General features: G+C 36.9%; 4 protein-coding genes across 5 annotated transcripts; 3 read left to right on the forward strand and 1 right to left on the reverse strand.

Moving 5' to 3' along the window:
- Positions 1 to 478: 478 nt before the first annotated feature.
- Positions 479 to 3,531, forward strand: LOC141838939 (LEAF RUST 10 DISEASE-RESISTANCE LOCUS RECEPTOR-LIKE PROTEIN KINASE-like 2.1). The gene is given in 4 exon segments (XM_074726570.1): positions 479 to 704; positions 706 to 1,299; positions 2,092 to 2,132; positions 2,359 to 3,531. Coding segments are annotated over 4 exon segments (1,860 nt in total). The 5' UTR covers positions 479 to 537; the 3' UTR covers positions 3,417 to 3,531.
- A 1,029-nt stretch (positions 3,532 to 4,560) lies between these two features.
- Positions 4,561 to 7,915, forward strand: LOC141838953 (LEAF RUST 10 DISEASE-RESISTANCE LOCUS RECEPTOR-LIKE PROTEIN KINASE-like 2.1). Its single transcript, XM_074726587.1, is given in 5 exon segments — positions 4,561 to 5,361; positions 6,455 to 6,502; positions 6,727 to 7,146; positions 7,149 to 7,588; positions 7,591 to 7,915. Coding segments are annotated over 5 exon segments (1,758 nt in total). The 5' UTR covers positions 4,561 to 4,697; the 3' UTR covers positions 7,777 to 7,915.
- Positions 7,916 to 8,090: 175 nt separating this feature from the next.
- On the forward strand, positions 8,091 to 13,433 carry LOC141838952 (LEAF RUST 10 DISEASE-RESISTANCE LOCUS RECEPTOR-LIKE PROTEIN KINASE-like 2.4). The gene is made up of 3 exons (XM_074726586.1): positions 8,091 to 8,814; positions 11,961 to 12,005; positions 12,221 to 13,433. Exons 1-3 carry the CDS (start codon positions 8,121 to 8,123, stop codon positions 13,252 to 13,254), a joined length of 1,773 nt encoding a protein of 590 aa, XP_074582687.1. The 5' UTR covers positions 8,091 to 8,120; the 3' UTR covers positions 13,255 to 13,433.
- An 850-nt stretch (positions 13,434 to 14,283) lies between these two features.
- LOC141838350 (uncharacterized) lies at positions 14,284 to 24,154 on the reverse strand. Of its 2 annotated transcripts, XM_074725799.1 has the most exons (20): positions 23,736 to 24,154; positions 22,946 to 23,098; positions 21,896 to 22,074; positions 20,775 to 20,882; positions 19,001 to 19,171; positions 18,414 to 18,929; positions 18,244 to 18,318; positions 18,041 to 18,169; positions 17,797 to 17,871; positions 17,496 to 17,705; positions 17,157 to 17,309; positions 16,844 to 17,076; positions 16,595 to 16,721; positions 16,366 to 16,504; positions 15,877 to 16,081; positions 15,700 to 15,805; positions 15,478 to 15,618; positions 15,274 to 15,399; positions 15,082 to 15,196; positions 14,284 to 14,778 (listed from the first exon to the last, which is right to left on the reverse strand). In XM_074725799.1, the coding sequence occupies exons 1-20, from the start codon at positions 23,959 to 23,961 to the stop codon at positions 14,405 to 14,407; spliced, it is 3,561 nt and encodes a 1,186-aa protein (XP_074581900.1). In that variant the 5' UTR covers positions 23,962 to 24,154; the 3' UTR covers positions 14,284 to 14,404. The 2 variants fall into 2 exon arrangements, with proteins under 2 accessions (XP_074581900.1, XP_074581901.1); XM_074725800.1 differs by lacking the exon at positions 23,736 to 24,154 and having other exon boundaries at positions 21,896 to 22,079; positions 22,946 to 23,023.
- Positions 24,155 to 24,409: the final 255 nt, after the last annotated feature.

The raw sequence follows: 24,409 nt of genomic DNA on the forward strand, positions 1-24,409 counted from the left end.
TAATAATGCTCAATATGATCAACAGTCAACACAATCTTTCCATTCTAGTTATCATCTATCTTTTCTGATCAGATTTTGCAGGCGTCTGATCAAGGACCACAACTTCCTTTGTAAATTAAATAGTTGTTATAAGGTGCCTAAGTGACTAAGGCTAAGTCAAAGCATTCATGTCTTTTTCATGACCTTTCTTTCTGTTAACGGACAATGCAAATTAAATCATGATGTAATCGTCTCCGTGTTGGACGGGGAACATGGATTTGAAGAAATTTTCAGTTGGTTTGCATATGAACATTTCATCTTAACGCACGCTCCGCGTTGGTTCCTCCTCTTTGTCGTTGATCCCAAACGAAAAGTCTTACAGCTCAGTCGTGATTGCAATAATTATTGCACCTCGATTACATATTCCATCCTACTCATGCAGAATAATAATCCCGACATGCTGGGAGCAGCAATATCTTTAATTTCCTCCGATCGATCCTTCCGTCTTCATCTTTAAGCCTTTTCGTGCTCGATCGTCCTAAGCGAAGGAACCAAAACATGATTAGAGAAGCACTATCGTTGCCTCTTCTCGCCTTCCTCGTCTTTAATTGCCTTCTCATGCTCTTGCCCGTCGCCTCTCGCGGCGATTACTCCTGCCCAAACTCGGAGTCGGAACCCTGCGGTCGCGTCGACATCTCCTACCCCTTCTGGCTCTATAATGACGTCGAACCAGAGCTTTCCCTATTGCGGCTACCAAGGCTTCATGTTGACCTGCCAAAGTAACATCCCGATCCTGCGCCTCGGTGAGCACAACTACAGCGTCATACACATCGACTACACTGAGAAAGTCGTTACCCTCGCCGACGACGATATCTTCGATCCCTCGCAGGAGTCTTGTCCCAGACCCCGCCATAATGTCACCTGGCCTTCCAACGTATCTTTATCCTACGCTTACCCCCACAACAATCTCACCTTCTTCTTCAACTGCAGTACTTCCGACAGTAGATGGTCAGATAACAGGATCTTCTGTCTACTCGATAGGGGAATCAATTATAGTTATGTCTTCCAGGGATATCCGAACGAAGACGTCTCCACTTTGGGCTGCAGTGAAGTGGTGGTTTGGCCGATCCTGGAACCCTATGTGGGGAATGTGGAAGAATATGCACGAGTATTGCAGGAGGGGTTCAAGCTTCATTGGACGAGGGACATCAACGGAAATTGTCCTGACTGCGAGAAGTCAGGTGGCCGTTGTGGGTATAATGAAACCGACGATCCCGTCTGTTTCTGTTCGGGCGGAAAGATTGAAGTCACCCAATGTACGTTTACATATCTTATTCCTTGTTATTTTACTTCTTCTGCTCGACCCTTTTAGAATTTCCCCTGCTATTGTTCAATTAATGAAATTTATTCATACAACTAATTTCTCATCTGGTCACCTGAATACTCCCCTAGAACCTATGGCTAGAAATGGTGGATTCAATTGATTGGCGAATGAGGGTACCTTCAGTTTCTGTGCGGATATGTTCAATTGAAAAGAGGTGTTTCTGGTGATATGCCCTTCCTATCGTTACTGAATTTAATGTCCAATTAAGGGTAAAACTTCATTATTCTTCCATAGACTGAGAAAGGTGATGCGACATGTACATAGAAAAATGGTCTCACTGACCAACAACTCTTCCAGAGGTAGCTTTTGACCTGGTCAGATTTAGAATACTAGTCATCAGGTCGAGGTATGCTTGTAATTAACTAATTATGGAACTTAGTTGGTGTTTGAAACTAGGTTCTGTTTCTATACAATATACACATGTACACTGTTTTGAGAAGGATGGTGTTCAGTGATTCTAGTTGATGCACTGGTTCATTTATCTTGTTGGCGATACTTTTCATACGTATTTTCTTGTATAAGCGCTTTCTTTCATTGATATAGTTGTATAGACTTTAATTGCAAGATAAGATTCACGTACTTGGGTTGAATATTTGGGATCCCATGATTTCTTCTTGTGGTTTGGTTATCTATTTGCAGGTTTAAAATGATTGGGAAATCTTCTCAATCGACCTTATTGTTTCTGATGTTCTCAAAGAATTTTTCTGGTCGTCTCTTGCAGGTGCTAGAAGGAAGAACCATACAGCATTGATAATTGGAATTGTAATAGGCAAGTAAAAAGTTGGCTCAAAATTAATCAATATTCTTATTTAAGTTTCTGGTAGCTGTAAAACCTTTTATTCAATGAATACTAATTGACAAAAGACAACTAATGAATTTCCAAAATAGTTCAATCATATCCAGAATTTCGTATATTGGGTTCAATCACACACACACACACACACACATATAATTTTTCCATTTTTTATAATCATGATAAACATGGTAAACTGCAGGGGCAACGGTTGGCTTTATACTTGCATGTTTCATCTCAAGCTACTTTCTATGTTTTAGAGAGCCAGAGCCAAACGAGAAAGAAGACCAAGCTATTCAAAATTTCATACTTCAGTACGAGTCCACAACTCCAAAGAGATACACTTACGCTGAAATAAAAAGAATGACAAAGTCTTTCAGTGATAAGCTCGGGAGTGGAGGTTATGGTTCTGTATTCAAGGGTTCACTCCAAGATGGCCACTTGGTCGCTGTTAAAATCCTAAGTGAAACTAAAGGCAATGGAGAAGATTTCATCAATGAGGTAGCAAGCATCAGTAGGACATCCCATGTCAACATTGTTGCTCTTCTTGGATTTTGCTTGGAGGGATCAAAGAGGGCTCTAGTTTACGAGTTCATGCCCAATGGATCACTGGATAAGTTCATTTTTGATAGTAACTTGAACATGGAAAATAGCCAACTAAGTAGGGAGAAGTTGTATGACATTGCAGTAAGCATCGCGCGAGGGCTTGAGTACTTGCATCGAGGATGCAACACTCGCATAGTTCACTTTGATATCAAACCTCATAATATCTTATTGGACCAAGATTTCTGCCCCAAGATTTCAGATTTTGGATTGGCCAAGATTTGCATACAAAAAGATAGTATCATCTCAACGATGGCTATGAGAGGAACTCCAGGTTATATTGCTCCAGAACTCTTCTCTAGGACTTTTGGGACGATATCGAGTAAATCTGATGTTTACAGCTATGGAATGATGGTGTTAGAAATGATTGGAGGGAGGAAGAACTTCAATTCAAGGGCAGACCATTCAAGTGAAACCTATTTCCCTCATTGGGTTTATGATAATCTAGATCATTATTGCAATTTGACAGCCTCAGCCTCTGCCTCTGCCTCTGAGGTGAGTTGTAAGACTAAAGAGATTGAAAGGAAGATGATAATAGTTGGGTTATGGTGCATACAGATAAAGCCAGAGAACAGACCTTCAATCAGCATGGTGGTCGACATGTTAGAAGGAAGCATTAGTGTCTTGCAGATGCCACCAAAACCAGAATTCTCTTGAATCTTCATTGAAAAGTTTTGAATGTTATTAGAACACAATGTTTACCAACCAAGTTTTATGTAAGTTGTGATCAAAACATTCCCCTTGCACTTTAATTTGTCTACCAGAGTAAACTTTTGACTTGCACTTGCTAACTGATCTTTAGTATTCCTAACTTGCGCAGTGAGATTTAATAGAAATGAAAATAAATAATCCACCATTGAAAATTGCAAAATGACAACAAAAAGAATCCTAATTTTTTTTATGGTGAATAAAAATGACAATACATAATAAGTCCTATTTTTTAAAAAAAAAAAAGAAATTATGGTGAATAAAATAATATATAATTGTCAAATAACTAAAAGGCCCCAACCATCCGACCGGATTCACCGGGGCTGCGAATCAAGGAATTTATAAGTCAAATTAAGTTGATTCGATTTATCAAATTGTTTACAACACAACATATATTTATTCAGTATCAGTCCAAAATAAACTGGGCTATTGGCATTTGACCAAAGACTAGAAATAAAGTAAGCAAAGACTAAAAATAAATCAAACAGATCAAACTATTTTTGGTTTGCTTAAACTGACCAAGGAAAAAATAAATAAATAACAAAAATAACTACAAGAATGAAAGGAAAAGAAAACAAAAATTTTACTGTGCAAATACGGAGGAGGACAAAAGTCACGGGCGCTTCTTGTTGACCAAGTCAATCTGGCAAATAATTAATTAATTAATTAATATGCGTCTTTTCCAGGATATCACAATACCATTTCCTATTGGTTGCAACCCACATTAATTTAATTTAGTATTGGTTTGAAGAAGCAGCACAAGTAGCAAGTCAATGCATATTCCTCATCATTCCTAATCCTATCCATGGATTTGTGTTTAGTTGCATCGTAAGATCACTTGTGGTGGCTTGAGCTAAGCGATCATTCAACACGATCTTTAATTCCGTCTCTATCATTTCTGATCAGATTCTTGCAGTCGTCAAAAATTTATTGAATTTCTATAAAATGCCCATGTTTCTAAAATGACCATGCAAATCTTGATGTAATCTTCTCCGTGTTGGACGGGGAATCAAGTCGTTGATATATCCCAACGAAAAGTCTTACAGCTCAGTCACGATTGCAGCTCATATCCACAATTCCATGATCATCCTACGCATGCATGCAGAATAATCCCGATCGACATGCTTGGAGCATGCAGCAACATCTTTAATTTCCTCCGACCGATCCTTTCGTCTTCATCTTTATCATATCCTTTTCGTGCTCGATCGTCCAAAGCGAAGGAACCCAAACATGATTAGAGAAGCAAGATCATTGCCTCTTCTGGCCTTTCTCATCCTCAATTGCCATCTCATGCTCTTGCCCGTCGACCCCTCTGGTGTCGATTCCTCCTGCCCAAACTTGAAGTCGGTACCCTGCGGCAACGTCAATGTCTCCTATCCGTTCTGGCTGTCTAATGAGACGAACCAGACAGCTCCCTACTGCGGCTACCAAAGCTTCATGTTGACATGCCAAAGGGACATCTTCCCAATCCTGCGCCTCGGTGACTACAACTACACTGTGTTAGATATCGACTACAACTACACTGTGTTAGTCGACGCACCGGCGAGTACTTGTCGCACAGTCCACCAAAATGTCACCTTGCCTTCCAATATATCTTTATCCTTGGCTGACACCAAAACCGAACTCTCCCTCTTCTTCAACTGCAGTAGTTTGAGTAGTTCGCCAAGTCCCGTGATCCCCTGCCTTCAATTTGATGAATCCACATGGGATTTCCAGTACAATTACGAATACGACTCCCCTACGGACTGCCACAATCAGATAGATTCGTCGGTCCTGGAACCCTATGTGGGGACTGAGCTTGCGGAAGAATATGCACAAATAATGAATGAGGGGCTCAAGCTTCATCGGATGGGGGACACCAACGGAAATTGTTCTTACTGCAAGAGCTCAGATGGCCGTTGTCGGTATGATCATACAATCGACGATGCTACTCTCATTCCCACCTGTTTCTGTTCAGGCGGAAAGATTGAAGTAGTCCCCCGACTTAACTTTGCTTCAAAAGTAGCAGTAAAAGGTGGAATCGACGCCTCTAGCGATGTCACACAGTTATCTCAACTATCCCCCATGGGAGATGCCACACAGTCGTCTCAACAATCCCCCAAGTCACCGTCTCAACGTACGTTTACATATCTTATTCCTTGTTATTTTACTTAATTCTTCTGCTCGACCCTTAGAATTTCCCCTGCTATTGTTCAATTAATGAAATTTCTCCAATACAACTGAGAAAGGTCATCTGGCCGGTCACATGAAGTCTCCTCTAGAACCTATGGCTAGAAATGGTGGGTTCAATTGACGACCAAGGGTGCCTTCAGTTCTGTGTGATGTGTAAAAGAAGTGAGTTGTTCTTTGTTGGAAAAATTAGTTTCTGTGTTTTGCGCAAAAGAAGTGAGGGTACCTTCACCATGAAAGGGTTGGATTGTTGGATTGCAAGTTGATTTAGCTTTCAAGTCCTATATGGAAAAAAGAAAAAAAAAGAGATCCAGTTATTAGACTTCCAATTTGATTATTATTTCATTAATAAATACAAATTTCCTTGAACTTGAGCTGGGTAATAACTGATTGTGATGGGTATAGAGAGAGATCAAAAACGTAATAACTGATTTAAAGGATATGAACATTACCATTGATATAGTTGTATATAGACTTCAATTGCAATATGAGATTCACGTACTTGGGTTGAATATTTGGGATCCCATGATTTCTACTTGTGGTTTGGTTATCTATTTGCAGGTTTAGTCTCAATAATTGTTTCTGATGAGAATCTTCTATTGCAATGCGACCTTATTGTTTCTGATGTTCTCAAAGAATTTTTCTGGTTCTATTGCAGCTGGAAGGTCTCCTGCACCTGGAAGGTCTCCTGGTTCTATTGCAGGTGCTGGAAGGTCTCCTGCACCTGGAAGGTCTCCTGCACTTGGAAGTTCTTCTGCAACTGCTGAAGGTCTCCTGCACCTGGAATGCTCCTGCACCTGGAAGGTCTCTTGCACCAGGTGCTCGAAGGAAGAAGCATACAACTTTGATAATTGGCATTGTAATAGGCAAGTAACAATTCGGCTCAAAATTAATCAGTATTCTTATTTAAGTTTCTAATAACTGTGAAATACCTTCTATTCAATCAATACTAATGGACAAAATACAACTAGTGAATTTCCAAAATAGTTCAATCATATCCAGAATTTCGTATATATTGGGTTCAATCACACACGCACACACATATAATTTTTCCAGTTTTTATAATCATGATAAACATGGTAAACTGCAGGGGCAACGGTTGGCTTTATACTTGCATGTTTCATCCCAAGCTACTTTCTATGTTTTAGAGAGCCAAACGGGAAAGAAGACCAAGCTATTCAAAATTTCATACTTCAGTACGAGTCCACAACTCCAAAGAGATACACTTACGCTGAAATAAAAAGAATGACAAAGTCTTTCAGTGATAAGCTCGGGAGTGGAGGTTATGGTTCTGTATTCAAGGGTTCACTCCAAGATGGCCAATTGGTCGCTGTTAAAATCCTAAGTGAAACTAAAGGCAATGGAGAAGATTTCATCAATGAGGTAGCAAGCATCAGTAGGACATCCCATGTCAACATTGTTGCTCTTCTTGGATTTTGCTTGGAGGGATCAAAGAGGGCTCTGGTTTACGAGTTCATGCCCAATGGATCACTGGATAAGTTCATTTTTGATATAACTTGAACGTGGAAAATAGCCAACTAAATTGGGAGAAGTTGTATGACATTGCAGTAAGCATCGCGCGAGGGCTTGAGTACTTGCATCGAGGATGCAACACTCGCATAGTTCACTTTGATATCAAACCTCATAATATCTTATTGGACCAAGATTTCTGCCCCAAGATTTCAGATTTTGGATTGGCCAAGATTTGCATGCAAAAAGATAGTATCATCTCAACGATGGCTATGAGAGGAACTCCAGGTTACATTGCCCCAGAACTCTTCTCTAGGACTTTTGGGACGATATCGAGTAAATCTGATGTTTACAGCTATGGAATGATGGTGTTAGAAATGATTGGAGGGAGGAAGAACTTCAATTCAAGGGCAGACCATTCAAGTGAAACCTATTTCCCTCATTGGGTTTATGATAATCTAGATGATTATTGCAATTTGACAGCCTCACCTCTGCCTCTGCCTCTGAGGTGAGTTCTAAGACTAAAGAGATTGAAAGGAAGATGATAATAGTTGGGTTATGGTGCATACAGATAAAGCCAGAGAATAGACCTTCAATCAGCATGGTGGTCGACATGTTAGAAGGAAGCATTAGTGCCTTGCAGATGCCACCAAAACCAGAATTCTCTTGAATCTTCATTGAAAAGTTTTGAATGTTATTATAACACAATGTTTACCAACCAAGTTTCTATGTAAGCATTGACATTTGCCTTGCACTTGCTAACTGATATCTCTAGTTATCCTAACTTGTGTAGTGAGATTATAATAGAATATGAAAATTTGGTAACTGATCTTTAGCCATGTCCCATTGACATTTAACCACTCAATGCACGCCCACCATTAGTTCCTAATCCAATCATACGACTGAGTCAACTCCAAGTTCAAGTCGTCGATACAAGATGAAATATTTCCTACTCAAATGTAAATCTTGCACTTGCGTAACAATTCCTTCCTAACCAAATAGCTAGATTCAAGCATGTCGGGAGCAGCAGTGTCTCTTCTTGTTCACGTCCTCGTCCTTTGCCTTCTCGTGCTCTTCCTCGTTCCCTCTCGCGGCGATTCCTCCTGCCCAAACTCGAAGTCGACGCCCTGCGGCAACGTCAGCATCTCCTACCCCTTCTGGCTGTCTGATGATACGAACCAGGCCTCTCCCTACTGCGGCTACCAAGGCTTCATGTTGACCTGCCAAAGTGACATTCCAATCATGCGCCTCGGTGACCACAGCTACAGGATCTTACACATCAACTACACTGCGACAGTCGTTTCCCTCGCCGACGACGATATCTTCGCTCCCGCGCAGGAGTCTTGTCCCAGACTCCGCCAAAATGTCACCATGCCTTCCAGCGTATCTCTATCCTACGCTGACACCTACCGCAATCTCACCTTCTTCCTCAACTGCAGTACTTACGACAGTAGATGGTCGAATAACATGATCCCCTGCTTTCAATTTAATCGATCCGGAGCGGGCATCATGCGTAGTTACGTCTTCCTGGACATTCCGAACGAATTCAATTCCTCTGCAGACTGCAGTGAAGTGGTGGTTTGGCCGGTCGTGGAATCCCAAGTGGGTAATCAGCTTGTGGAAAGATTTGCAGCAGTATTGCGTGAGGGGTTCGAGCTTCATTGGTCGGGAGATATCAACGGAAATTGTTCTGACTGCAAGAACTCAGGTACGTTTACATATTTTAGAATTTCCCCTGCTGTTGTTCAATTAATCGAATTTATTCATAGAACTGATTCCTCATCTGGTCTCCTGAATCCTCATCTAGAACCTATGGGCTAGAAATGGAGGGTTCAGCTGATGAGGAGGGTCCTTTCAGTTTGTGTGTGATGCGTAAAAGAATTGAACTGTTCTTCTTATCTTTACTGAATTTGGTCCAATGAAGGGTAAGATTGTTCTTCCATGGACTGAGAAAGGTGATGCGACATGTACATGGAAAAAATGCTCTCACTATCCAACGACAGTTACAGAGGCGGCTATTGACGTGGTCAGATTTAAGGAAATTAATTTGATAAATTCTCAAAGGCCCATCTAAAATTTAAAAATATCCAAAAATACTTAATTTTTAATTTTCCCTAATAACATATTTTATTTCTATTTTACTATCTTGTTTTATTTTCTTTTCTCTTTACGCTCCTTTACCTAACAATATTTTTCTCCTATCTTTCTTCTATCCATTACATACAATATTTCCTCGCTCTCTTTTACAACAATTTCATTTTCTCTTTTCTCTTTACTCTTAAATTAAATTAAATTTTAATCTTAATTTTAATAAATAATTCTTTAATTTGTATTTAATTTTAATTTTAAAACTTTGATTTTAATTTTAATTTCAATTTCATTTTCTATTTTCTCTTTCTCTTTACTCTTAATAGATTTTTATCGAAATTTATTGATAGACTTAAGGTCTCGGATTTCTAATAATTTATAATGAGATAGAAAAGGTAAGTGTATAGAAGGAAGATATGGTGAAAATTCTAATTCTGAGTCCTTTACACAAAATTATAAGTCGTATTAATTGGCACAATGTCTAAAATTTTCTAAACATTTTGAGTAATATTGGAAATCTTTTATGATAATAACATAGGGCACTCTTGGACTCTCAGGTATTGCAGAAACCTATAGGAGTTGGAATGGTCCGATCAGAACTCTCTAGGTCTATCAATGAGTTTTGATTGAAATTCATTGCTAGACCTATATTATTTGAATTTTTAAAATTTTATCATAAGATGGAAGATGTGAATGTATAGAGGTATATATGGTATCCATGTCTGGTTCTGATATCCTTACAATAAGTTGTGTATGTGTCAAATGCCTAATTTTGAAAGTCATAACTTTTGATTTAGATATTAAAATGGGACGTTCTACAAGTCAAATCGAACCTCATCCAAAGATCTACATTTATTATAAGGTGGAACCCATAATATTCGAGTTCAACAAATATCGTTTAAGGCCTTTTTGAAGGTTCAAAAGAAATTTTATATTCTTTGAATTATTTTTTACCTATAACTTATCATAGGAATGTTAGAACTAGTCATGCACACCATAAATATCTTTACTATACTACTCTCTTTCATTTCATGGTAACAATATAATTTTTTGAAAAGCCCTAAATCTCCTAGGTCTACGAATGAGTTTTGATCAAAATTCATTCATCGACCTAAAGGATTCCAATCGGATTCATTCTAGGTGCTATAATTTTCTAAAATTTTTCAGAGCCTATATGTGCTTAGAGATATCAATTTGAAGTCATTAACAATAGTAATTAAAATGTTTTTAAAGTTTCATACTTTAAAGCAATTGACACATATACAACTTATCATAGGGATATCAAAATCCGAAATGAACATCATACATAACTTCATTGCACTACACTTTTCCATTACATATCAATTTTTTTAAAAATTTCAAATCTCCTAAATGTATCAATAGGTTTCAGTTAAAATTCATTGATAAACTTAGATAGCTCCGATCTGATATGTTCCAAGTGCTATAAGTTTTTGAAGTGCTTCACAAATATGTTCTCTTTACTATTTTTAAAAAAATCAACACTACAACAGTCCCAATGTTTAAGTTGTGGTGTTAATTTTTAAATACCAACACTACTATGATGCTGATTTTTAAAGACCAACATTACTATGGTGTTTTAAATGGTGCTATTTTTTAAATATTAGCACCATAACTTTGTTGATATTTAAGATGTGATGTTGATTTTTAAAAATCAATATTAAAATAATTTTTTATTTTATTTTTGAATTATTTGTATTAATAAAATTAACTCGTTATTTATTTTATTTTATTTTATTTTTTATTCTTATGATTAGATGTTAAAAAATAAAAAATATTTTTAATATTTTATTAATCTTCTTTTATATTTTTTATTTTTTTTATTAAAAATTTAAAATTATAATTAAATAAATTTAGAGGATTATCTATTAAAGTTTAATTTAATTTAAGCAGAAAAAAAGAGAGAGAGGAATGCAAAAGAGAGAGGAATGATATGAGAGAAAATGTTGATGCAAAAAAAAGATAGAGAAAAAAAAGTCAACTGTTGACAGGGGATAAAATGAGAATCAAATGTGTCTTTTGGGAAAAACAAAAGTTTTAGGTGTCCCTTTAAGAATTTGTTGAAATTAATTGGCTCTATTTCTATACGCTATATACATGTATGTTTGATGTTAGCTTCAAAAGGAGGGTGTTTGGTGGTCTAGCGGATCCATTGGTTTATTTATTTTGTTGAGGGTACTTGTCATAGGTATTATCTTTTGTATATGGATCATAATTTTTTTTAAAAGAGAATCTTAGTGCAACGATAAAATTATCATCGTATAATCTAAAAGTCATGAGTTTGAATTTCAAAAACAATTTCTTATAAAGTAGGATAAGAAATAGTTTGTTTTCTCGAGACCCGCATTGATGGAAATTTTGTATATAGGACTGCTTATTATATATATATATATATATATATATATATATATATCACAATTTTGATTGTTACAGTAGTTCTAGTGGATATAATGTTCCACTGAATTGCTACGAAGGTATTGTGTGCGATCTTGGAATATCAAAATAGTTTAGCGTTGGAACGTTCTGGTGTTAAAATACTTGGCCCACGTATAATTAATCAGACGTCAACCAGAAAATATAGCCAAGATTAAATCCAGCAGATGCCTCACTTTTAAGTTTCTGTATCTAATTAAAAGAGTTGCATGAATCATTGTCTGTTACAGGTAGAGAAGGAGCTAGCTCTTCTTAATCCACATTATCGTTTCTGATGTTCAATTCTTAAAGAATTTTTCTGGTTGTCTGTTGCAGGTGCTCGAAGGAAGAAGCATACATTGAGAATTGGAGTTGCAATAGGTGAGCAATAAGTTGCTTCAAAATTACTCAATATTCTCATTTAAGTTACTGGAAACTTTACTAGAATTGTTAAAAACACTTATTTTCTGGGTCACTTCAAACTGAAAACCAGTGCTTCTGCATGAAAAACTGACATATTGAGTCATGTTTGAACAATATTGGGTTCAGTCAGTTTTTCCATTTTCAATAATCAAGATAAACATGGTAAACTGCAGGAACAATTGTTGGAGTTACACTTGCATGTTTCATCTCAAGCTACCTTCTATGTCTTAGAACGCCACACGAGAAAAATGAACAAGATATTGAAGACTTCATTCTTGAGTACGAGTCCACAATTCCAAAGAGATACACTTATTCTGAAATAAAAAGAATGACCAAGTCTTTCAGTGGCAAGCTTGGGAGTGGAGGTTATGGTTCTGTATTCAAGGGTTCACTCGAAGATGGCCGCTCGGTCGCTGTCAAAGTCCCAACTGAATCTGAAAGCAACGGAAAAGAGTTCATGAATGAGGTAGCGAGCATCAGTAGGACTTCCCATGTCAACATTGTCGGTCTTCTTGGATTTTGCTTGGAGGGATCAAAGAGGGCTCTAGTTTTTGACTTCATGCCCAATGGATCCCTGGAGAAGTATATTTTTGATGATAAACCACATACAGAAAAAAACAAACTCAGTTGGGCACAGTTGTATGATATTGTGCTTGGTATCGCGCGAGGTCTCGAGTACTTACATCGAGGATGCAACACTCGGATCCTTCACTTTGATATCAAACCTCATAACATCTTGTTGGATCAAGATTTCAGTCCTAAGATTTCAGATTTTGGATTGGCTAAGATGTGCATACAAAATGATAGTATTATCTCAACGATGACTATGAGAGGAACTCCAGGGTATATTGCCCCAGAAGTCTTCTGCAGGAGTTTCGGGACGATATCGAGCAAGTCTGATGTTTACAGCTATGGAATGTTGGTGTTAGAAATGGTCGGAGGGAGGAAGAACTTCAATGCGAGGTCTGATCATACAAGTGAAATCTATTTTCCTCACTGGATTTATGATAATCTTGATAACTATTGTAACTCGACAGTCGCTGAGGAGAATTCTGAGACTGAAGAGATTGTGAGGAAGATGATAGTGGTTGGCTTATGGTGCGTACAGATAAAACCAGAACATAGGCCTTCAATTAGTTTGGTAGTCGACATGTTGGCAGGAGGCATTAGTGTCTTGCAAATGCCACCAAGACCAGAATTCTCTTGAGTCTCCATTGAAAAGTCGATCCCACTGTGTATGTTGAATGTTATTAGAGTATTGATGTGAGTTCCTACAATAGTATTACAAACAATCAAAGCTAAGAACACCTTGCACAAACAATCCAGATGAAATGCCTTTGTGTTTCCTACGCAATTATGAATGTAAGTTCTGCATTTGCTCAACAATTCCTTCCTGAACACAAATAGATTAGATTCAAACATGTCGGGAGCAGCAGTAGCTTTTCCTCCTCGCTTATGGTGCATACAGATGAAGCCTGAAAATCGACCTTCAATCAACATGGTTGTTAACATGTTGGAAGGAAACATTAGATCAAAGCTTTTGAATGATCATGTTTGTTGTATGTTATTGAAGTATTAGAAAAGTAAAATGAGTTCCTACAATACCACTCAATGTTCAGCAAGTAAGCTTCCATGCAATTTGTTCTGATTGCGAGACTTCAGGTGATGCTGCTCTCCTTTCACCTGTTTCTGTTGACAGGAGACCTGATGCCTTCCGATGCAAGGTCATTCACTTATTTCCTTAATTTTTGTCATTTTTTTCGATCAAACTGCTATAAAAATTGAATCATGGTTTTAAGATCATAACTAAGGGAGGTGGTGCCAAAAAATAAAGGAAGCATTAAAGGATTGCAAATGCCACCAAAACAAAACTCACTTTAGCCTCCGAAGATTATCAAATGATCTATTTCTACTTGTTTTCTTATGTAGACCTTTGCTAATCATATAACAAAATAGTCAATCCAACCAGTTGATATCATCAGGTATTAAAGTAGAAGTGAGTTTTTTGAGACACACATAACGTTAACATCATCACCACGATAAACAAAAATTGAAAGAATAAACAAAAAGGATTTTTTTTTCTTCTCATTTCTGAGTATACTGTAATTTACCTAAAAATAAATGCAGCTGTCTTAACCATTAATCAAATACTTGCAACCAATAATAAGTCAATTTTGTCTAACAAAAAAAGGGTCCCATTTGATATGGTCTCTGAGAGGACTGCTATATCAAAGAATTTGGTTGGAAATGACATGGAACGAAAGATTGTCAAAACAAAATATGTCCTAGTGATCAAAAGCATCTCCAAGGACCATGAAAGAAGATGAAAACGATAGCTACACAGGGGGAGAGAGGTCCTAGCCTGATTCCTCGGGGCCCTTGGTTTTACCTCGCAGTATCTCGCTGAAACCGCCTCTCATCATTCTCTGAAATCTTGTATCTTGCTGCACTGGTGGCGGAGTAGGTTTTGGAGAAGCAGGAGTTTCATGCGGGTCGCTGCTTTCTTTCTTTCCTAGAAGGCCGCTTTCACCAAAGAAATTGCTTACGGTGGATGCAATGCCCAGATTGGCACCCATGACTTTATTGCTGATGCTGTCAAATGCTCCACCTGATCTCTCCTTCAGTATAATTTCGAGTGCTTCCTTGTGGGCAGGATCTAGAGCATCTACATCTTTTAAAAGGTTTTGTATTGCTGGTACAAGGAAATCATGGATGCTGGTTGAAGACAGATCTAAATGAACCAAAAACAGTCCAGAATGAGTTCCTTAATTATATATATGTCTCATATAATCATATGATGTGATCTCAACCAGTTCACAGGTAGTTTATACGAACGTCAATAGGCAACATAGCAAGCAAATATTGTCAGATAATTAGCTTAACCAAAATAAATTCAAGTAAAAGGCTATGATTGTCCACTTTGGTGTATAATTATCAATACATGATGTTAAATAGCATATGCATCAAATACTTGCAGTTTTTTACTACTCCCTCCAAAGGAAAGAAACAAAGCAAAGTCCAGAATAGAGCAAACCTGTGGCATCTAGAGCACGGATAGCTTCACAAAATACATTTGCTTTCTCACTGCGGCGTGTGATATCATTTCCATTAGATGAGACGGAAGTAAGGTGGAAAATCTTTGACAACAAATGTATCAAATGTTAAGGACAAATGCTGACTTGGACAAACAAAAAAATAAGAGCATGAAATTCAGAAAATAAAGGATATATTCTCGCAGCCTGTCTGTTGTATGTGGCACAGCAACAAGTAGTGCACGAACCACAGTAACAATAGCTTCATGTGATCCATCTTCAAGAAAAGTATCCATTTGTATTCGTATCTTGTCAACAATCTGAGAAAAGATGCTTGATTAGCCGAATATTTGTTGGAACAAAAAGAATATTGCATAGTTATAGCAATCCTTTAATACCGTGTCATTCTTGAAATGTTGTGCAACAGCTCCAAATGCTTCTATGCTTGCATACTTCACATTTATATTTGCATCAGAACCAAGAGTGACAAGGGCAGGCAAAACATGGGTCGAGGCAACTTTCACATCAATATATGGTACCTATGATTTGCATAGATGGAGTTGTAACCAGAAATAGATGCAAAAAGAGTAGTACTAGCATTAACATTGTTAGCAATATACTAGGACTTTCAGAAGAAGTGCTGCATTGGTCTTCATATTCACATTGGCGCTAACTACCATCTCCCACAAGATGTTAAAAATGACTCCATGATGCTCCTGGAATATGCTGGAATAAACACCAGTTAGTCAAATCATGTGCTCTAGTTTAAAAAGGAACTGGAACAACTAAATCCTGACCAAAGGAAGCGGACTGCCTCAATCAACTCAGCATTTCGATGAGCAAACCAAGAACTTTCATTGTTATTGTTCTGCACTAGCAGCTTTCTCAAGTAATCTGGCAATTTTTCACGACTGGCTGGTGCACCTAATATAGCAGACAACAATAAGGGAAGAATGCACAAGAGGGAAAGCTTCTCTGCCACAGGATTTTTAGGCCGAAGTGCTGCAACAAAGAAAACAGGAAATTCATTCATTCAGTGACGATGCAATTGCCTACACACTAATCTTCCAGGGATGATGTCATCAAAATTTCAACAAATCAAGCTTCAGCAAACACATTCTTAAGTTCTTAACAAACGACATTTAAACAAAGAGAGGAATCCCATGAGGTGAGTAGTCACTGATATTCTTAATTGTCTTAATGCAACCTCATGAAAGCATAAAAATAAGATAGGCAAATGGTAAATAATTAAAGGATAATTCACACAAGTGGGAAGGTTCTAGTACCTTTGATTCTGGCCTTCATCGTCGAAGGAAAAAATGACAAATCTGCACTTTCAGTATCGCCAACAGCCACCAGGAAGACAGGATACATTATGTGTGTAAGATATTGTTCCCCAAATAATTCTGCTACGTCGAGTAGGTACTAGATGGAGAGAGAAAATCAAGAAATAAAGAGATGAGAGTCATTCCAGTTCAAACTGCATCAACCAAATAAAAATTACTACAAACTCACATTTGTAATTCGAGTTCTTAGATTGTCTTCCTTGTGAGATAAGAGGCATGATAGTTGAATTAAGTCTGGGAAGCAATCCGTGTGCATCCAATCAAACATAGGCCAAATGGTATGTGTAGTGTGGCCCCTATCCAAGTGTAGTTTTGCCATTTAACAAACATGCATAAATAAGATAATGTTTAATCAAGGTAAGAATTGTATAAATCAATATTTTGCCATTAGTCATAACATGAAGTCGTAGGAGCTAACCCTGCATATAATTGAAGCAAAGAAAGAGAAATGAAGGAATTTTGTTTTTCTGAAGTGATAGAGGATCCCAGCGCTGGACTAAAAGGATATGTATCAATAATTTTTTGATGGACGAAGGGCAGCAAGCCTTTCAGCATTCTTAGTAGTACATCAATATTCCAGCGTTCTCGTTCTCCAAGAACTCGTAAATGAGAATCTACAGAACCTTCAACCCCTGATACAGGTGGACACCGCTGACAAATTCTTAACAAGTGTGTTAGAGATCATATCCAATATAGGTTGAAGAAATCTGCTAATGCTCTAACATGTATACCTGAGCAGAACTTAAGATGTGGGAAAGAACAACTCGTAGGACATGATCCAGTTTACCTCCCCAATTTATCACTGCAGGAATGAGTTCTTTGATTGAAGTATCGACAACTGCTCCTGAAGGATCACATACCAACTGGAACATGAGCTCTTCAACCTAGAAACAAAAAGGCAAATATCAGATAGGAATCTAAGATAAGTGAATTTTCTTTGACCAGGAAGTAAGCCCCTCAGCCATCCTTGGAGCCATTTGTTCCAGCCAATCATATAGCTTACATTTTAGACAAATCTGTGAACTCAATTTTCTGCTCCATGATGTCCTCTGAGCATTAATGAGGCTGACCTTAAAATATTTGTCCAAATTTGGAAAGAATGGTAGCAACAGCGCCAGATTATGAGCAGCAGCTTCACGGACAATTGTGGCAGAGTCTTCAATTAATTGTTGAATGATGGAGAGAATAAGAGAATCACGAATCTCAGGTCGAACAAATTCTGCAAGTTCTCCACAAGATTGAGCAACTAGGATTCTTCGCACCTCATATTTATGGTTGATCTGTGCATGGATTTCATCACATCAACCAAACATGAAAGAAAGAGAAAGCATACTAAAACAGTTAAAGTAAATCAAGCCTACTACTGATTACCTGCTCCCAACACTGAGGAAGTAACTCTGTTTCAGTTCTCATCTGTCCTATATTTCTAGCTAGGCTTACACATGCCTGAAGGAAAAAGAGTAAACAAGCAACTTCTTAAGCTACATTCTTCAATGATGAGGAAAATTGAAGCAAAACTAAATTTGAAGGGGAAAAAGTAAACAAGCAACTTCTTAAGCTACATTCTTCAATGATGAGGAAAATTAAAGCAGCAAAACTAAATTCAAAAACTCACATCCATTATAATACGTCTCTGCTGTTCGTCAGGTTTTTTTATAAGATTAAACAATGTATGTGTCAAGGAATCTCTCACTGTGCTATCGGGATGACGCTCAATTGCACACATAATCAATGGAAGAAGTTCCTGCATCCATATGGAATAACTAATTTAATCGAGCATTTCAAGATAGTGACAATGCAAAAAGATCCAATTTGAACCTCACGATAGCTGATCAGAACGTAAGGAACAATCTTAGGTAACGCATCTGAAAGAATTTGGATGGTCTCCATTGCCTAGCAAGAAAGAAGTCACCTTTGATGAACAAACCTTCCACAAAATGAAAACTAGTAATGCTAGCACCATACAAACATGTATTTCCCAGTATTACCATCTTTTCAGCAGTTCTTTCCCTCTTGAGACTCCCAGGATTTTGGTTTGATACGTCATTCTGAGATTGTGAATCAGAAATGAGATTATAAGCATCGTCTTGATATTCAACAATATTGTTACAAGAAACTATTGTTGAGTCAGTAACATAATGTTTGACATTCCCATTCTCATCCAACTTGGTAGATGTTGATTCAACAGAATTTGATACAACAGCAACTTGATTGATCTCAACTACTTTTTCCTCTGTCTGTGCATCCTTGCTGACAAATATAGTAGCTTCTGGGATTCTTGATGTAGAATCAACATTCTTTAATTCTTCTGGTTCACTGCAAGAAGATTTATTTTCTTCTTTAGAGTTGCCACTGTAAGAAGTTTTGGTGTTTTCACTTTCTCCGACTGTCCACCCTCTGCTAGCTCGAGCTCCTTCTATGTGCATCTTTAAGGCCGTGATTTCAGCTCTGCAATCATTTAGCTGTTTTCTCTGAAGATCCACAGATTGCTTAAGATCTTGTACCTTCAAATCACACAGATGTCAGCTATATTCTAGGAAGGTAATTACAATACAGCTTATGGATGGAATAATACCAGATTTTCCTTGTCTTTTAAATCCTTATGTGCAATTTCCAAGGATTTAGTTAGAGTTACTATATGATTATCAATCACTTCCTTGTTTCTGCGCGTGGATTCCTTCTCGTCGATAAGTCTTTTGTTATCTTTCTTCAATTGTTCATTTTCTCGAAGAAGGGAAATTTTCTCCTGCGGCGTGATAAGGATTCATTCAATGTACACCAACTTTTTTTCTATGTTTGAAAAAAAACATATTTTCATTTGCTGAGAACAAGGAATGGAGCTAATCAACATAAACTACAATTAAAATTATAAAATCCAACAAAATCATGGAATTCAACTATGCAACCAAAGAACAAAATTCTTCTTTGTCACTTGAAAAAAAAAATCCAATATGAACCTTTTGTTGCAAATTTATTAAATTAATAGATAAATAACCAAAAGTAAGCTTGAATATGTTTACATCTAAAAGAAGTGATTGAAGATTCTTTCTTATTTTCCAAAATCACAGTGTCATAGCCATGCCAGCAATTGAACTACAATAGCATGCATCCAACTATCAACATCCAAAGCCATGTAGTGGAAATCTTTTTTAAAACCTTTCTTTTACTTCCAAAGCTTCACCATGAATACATTGTTTTTAAAACCTTTCATTTTGCTTTCAAAGTTTCCCACATAAACATTGTTGATTTAATCTTCATCGTGACTTCCAGAAACTGGAGATTTTGAGAAACGCGGTCTGAAAATACAAATCTTAAGCTTTCACTTGTTCTCACCAATGCTAGAAAACTGATATTGGTTCCATGTTAGGGCTTACAAGCACAAGTAGGTGGAATAAGTGCCTAAGCCTTTTATTCTGTTTATTTTCTGGTTGAGAGTAGACATGCAAAATTACAAACATATGCATGTATAGAGAGAGAGAGAGAGAGAGAGAGAGAGAGAGAGCAGCCTATTAAGGCATCAAAATCTTCACTAGAATCCGAAGACATTGGTATCATTATGAAGATGAAATCCTTTTTAGAACTCTTTTAATAAGAGAAAAAGGACGATACATTATCGCATTGCCTCTAGCAGTCTACAAGAAAAACTTAATAAATAATATGGCCATAGGAATTAGAGGACCAAACAGGGAATGATGCTCAATATATATGGTGCAAATTTTATGCTTAATATAGGAAGTAGTTTGTGCTACACTATCACTCTATGCACTTCAAGCCTAAATCAAATTGATTTATGTTACCTAATCTAATTGGTAAATAGAGGTTGTTTGGCCAATAAATATTCATGTAAATTTTACCAACATTGTGAATTCTGAAGAATCTGCTGCAGACTTGCTATCCTTGGTGCTTGAAGACAAACACACTGTAACTTATGTTATCAACTTTAACGGTTTGGTTGGTTGATGAAGTGGAACTTAGGGGATGTAGTGTTATATAGTGGTTATGTAACAGATCCAAAGGGATGTGTGTTCCACACATAAGCATGAATCAAGCAATTGATCAATATCTCTCAACTATTGGGCTATTGTTCTAGTAAAAAAAATATCTGGCGTCGGAAGCATTAGTGGATGACTAAATTGGCATACAACCTTGCAGATTATAAAACAATTATGTAAAAGAATGGAAGTGTGAGAAAATTAAAACCATCTATAGACTACAAGACCAAATATAGTATTTGGCAGAAAAAATTATAAATAAAATATAAAAAATGCTTTTGTCATCCATATTCTGATTCCACAACCAAAAAGCTTGAATACTTCCAATATAAGTTCATGCTATATGGGAAAAATTACCTCTGCAGCCTCTGAGGAGGATGAAAGGTATTGATAATAATAACGACGCAAAGCATCAGAAACGCAAGCTGAACTTTTTGGCCACACATCTAGATTTTGATCAGTGACCTACAAATTGACAAAGCAAATAAAGTGGACTTAAGCATTTTATAAGCAATGAAGAATTCAAAATGCATAAATAGAGTTGTTTCATTATGGAAACAGCCTGCTATTTCCTGTTTTTACTTTCTCATTTTTTATTCCCAATGTTTGTCATAATATTTTTTCTTATATTTAATAAAGATCAAGCCTCTACTGTGTAAAAATTATACAATAATACCAACAAAACTGAAGGAAAATATTTTTTTATTTTCAATTCAATTTTCATTTTTCTCAGAAACAGAAAACAGAAAACTCAAAAGAAGATGATAGGCCAATTAATATGTATATAAAATGCATTTAAGAAACTAACCTACCTCGATAGAAGTACAGCTAGATAAGGGACAAAGAAAAAAAGATAAATATTGTCAAGCACAATTTCTTGCAACGTAATATTAGTCAAGCGATACCAAAATACTGAAATGTCATACAATTGAAAATTTTTATTTACAAGAAAGCATGTTAAAGCTCAAACAGGAGGCATAGTGCCAATGGGAAAAGTCTCCCCCTTTGAAATTAAAAATACCGAAATTAAATCAAACATGTGTGTTTAGAGGGTAAAGTCTCCTTCATTGACATCCAACTAAAGCTTAGATCACTATATTTGCGTACAGCTATTTCTTGCAATTTAGCAATCATAATGCAAATCATGATCATTTAGTTCAAATTTCTCAAGCAAATAAGATGAAAATAAAATACTGCTTCATATACTATCAGTATATATCTTAGATGAATCTAGTAAAGTTATACAAATTTCTTAGACTGATATCACTACATTGGTCATAAACTGTTAGTTTGCAGAAAATAGAGACAACCCAAATGACAATGAAAACATGGAAGTACATGAGTAGACAAGAAAAGAATAAGCAAAAAGGGACCACAACAACCTTCATCATGAATCTGCACCATCGAAATTGAAATGAGTAAGAAAACTACTCCATTAGCAAAATATTAGTTTACAACACAAACTACATCCTCCTCACCTCCTCAAGAAATGTCATAGCTGTAAGACGATACCCTGCAAAGAGCAAATATTCCTTCACAGCACAATTTATATCCATGCGCTCAGTGTCCTTCAAAGGTCCTAAAGAGACATAAGAAATCTGTCTCTTGTTCTGTTGTTTTGTAGGGTCATCAGAGACGGACAAATCAGAAGTGGACCCTGAACTAGAACATACGACCATCAATATGATGTTTTCGTAAGCAAAATAACTTAAAATTAAAACACAAAAAGTGTAAAGTTAATATGAAAATGGTGTTGTGGATTTCAAGCATGAAACAAAACAGTTACCAACATATAATTCATCTGCCACTATGCCATGTAATACAGAGACAACAGGTATATATAGATCATGCAAAAGAAACTTAATGTTCATCCGAGGGACAAAATAAACAAATGATATATGTTCCAATATTCATTCAGTTTTCCATATCATTCATTTATGGCTTGCCATTTGTGACTATATATATATATATATATATATATATATATATATCAACATATAGTATAGATTCAAACTGCTTATGATGATTAATGCTTCACAAATTCAATCTGGTTTTATTAGGTTGATAGTTTTAAGAATGCAGCCAAAGATATGTATCTGATGATAGGGGGAAGAAGAATAAAAGGTTACATAACCCATGAAACTTGCACAATCATGCATGCCAAAACCTCCAGGATTCTTTCATGCATCATCCAGAACAAGGATAAATCAATTTCTTTTGCATGCAACAAATTGTAATACAATACAAAAACAGAAAACATTCTAATACCATATTGATTTTATTTATTGAGCTCACTATAGTTATCTGTATTCAACTTCTACACGAGAAAACAAACATAATGATCTGTTGTGCTCTCCCACTAGATGTGTAGAAATAGCTCACAGGATATATATATATATATGTACATATATATATATATATATATATATATATACATTTTCAATATATATGTTAACATTTTCAATATAAAAACGATTTCAGATAATGAATAAATCATAATGGTCTCAACTCCAATGTTAAATACAAACCACTAAATTCATCACGAGAGAATTGTTTTTGCTTTGCAAACTCCTCCTTCAGTCTTGACAAGTCTTCTTGAGCTAAACGAAGCTCATATTCAGTGACTGCTAACTTTTCTTCCACCATTACTTTCTCTTCTAGCATACTCTGTGGATCTGCATCTGAAAAAAGTGGAAAATATAACCAGTTCCATACTAGTCATGAGAAAATTCAATTGGAAGAACAAAGATGTGGATACTTTTTAGTGGTAGAAATATGCATCTAAATCTTAATGGGAGCTAATATACAGAAAAAAATAACAAAATGGAGAATTTCTTATAAGGAAAATTACATGAAAAATATAACTCAAGTGAGACTAAAATTTAGGCGACTTAAAATTTTCTCCTAGACGAAGAATGTTTAAGATGGCATAAAATTTTAAACTCGAATTAGCTACTGTAACAAAAACGAAAAGGTCCAGCTAATGACTTACAAAGAATCAGAGAAAGCAACGACATTGTAAAGCTGGTAACCAGATAAGCATGCTTGAACCCCAAAACATTCTTGTTTATTTTGCTGGAAAGATCCAAACTACTGACTAACTAATTATCAGGTATGATAGAGGAAATTAATATTGCAGCATAAATAGCAATATGATCACCCAAATTGCTGAAACAAATACAAGAGTTACAACATATCAATTATCCATTGTCACACATCACCCTACCTAAAGCCTAAAGCCCTAATGATCAACGAATTTGTCACACAACCACACACATTTCAAAAATCAATCGATCCCGCATGAAAGAAGGGTCAAACCTCGGAGGGCGTTGAAGCGGGAGATCTGATCCGGGGGGAAGAGGGAAGAGTCGGCGAAGAAGTCGCGGAGGCGGATGGCCTGGTCGTGCCGCCCGTCCTCGAGCAGCTCGTGAAGGAGCTCGAAGGCGGTGAGCATGTAGTTCTCCTGCAGCAGGAAGTTCACCACGCAGTTGCAAAGCGACGAGCGCTCCACGTCCATCGCCCGCTTCGTCGCTGGATCCCCCATCTCTCAGCTCTTGAAATGGAAACGGATCCGCTTCTCGGTGATCTTCTCGCATCACATGAAAACTGCGGAGGAGGAGATCGTGCCCCGTTGAGATCGAAGCGAAGACGAATGCGACCGCGAATCGATTATAGATAGATCTGGACCAACAACTGGGGAAAACAGAGGAAGCGAGAGGTCCCGACTAAATGTCATTAACGTAACAGCGTTATCCACAATACGACGGCAGGTTTACCATTAACGTAACGCCCGTTATATTAATTCACAATAATGTTAAATTGGGCTTCGTGGGCTGTCTGTCAGCCCAATTTGGGCTTCTTCTATAAATTATGGGCTGGGCGTTGGCCCAAATATGTTCCTTCACAATTTTGTTCCATACGTCAAAAACCGTAGAGCCATGAAGTGATCTGTTGCCCACAGAGTGTTTGGTGCAAGCATGCACCACACAATA

This window comes from Curcuma longa, chromosome 11 (assembly GCF_044706935.1).
Source record: "Curcuma longa cultivar G26 ecotype Majalengka, Jawa Barat chromosome 11, ITB_CL_G26_1.1, whole genome shotgun sequence".
Taxonomy (NCBI): domain Eukaryota; kingdom Viridiplantae; phylum Streptophyta; class Magnoliopsida; order Zingiberales; family Zingiberaceae; genus Curcuma; species Curcuma longa.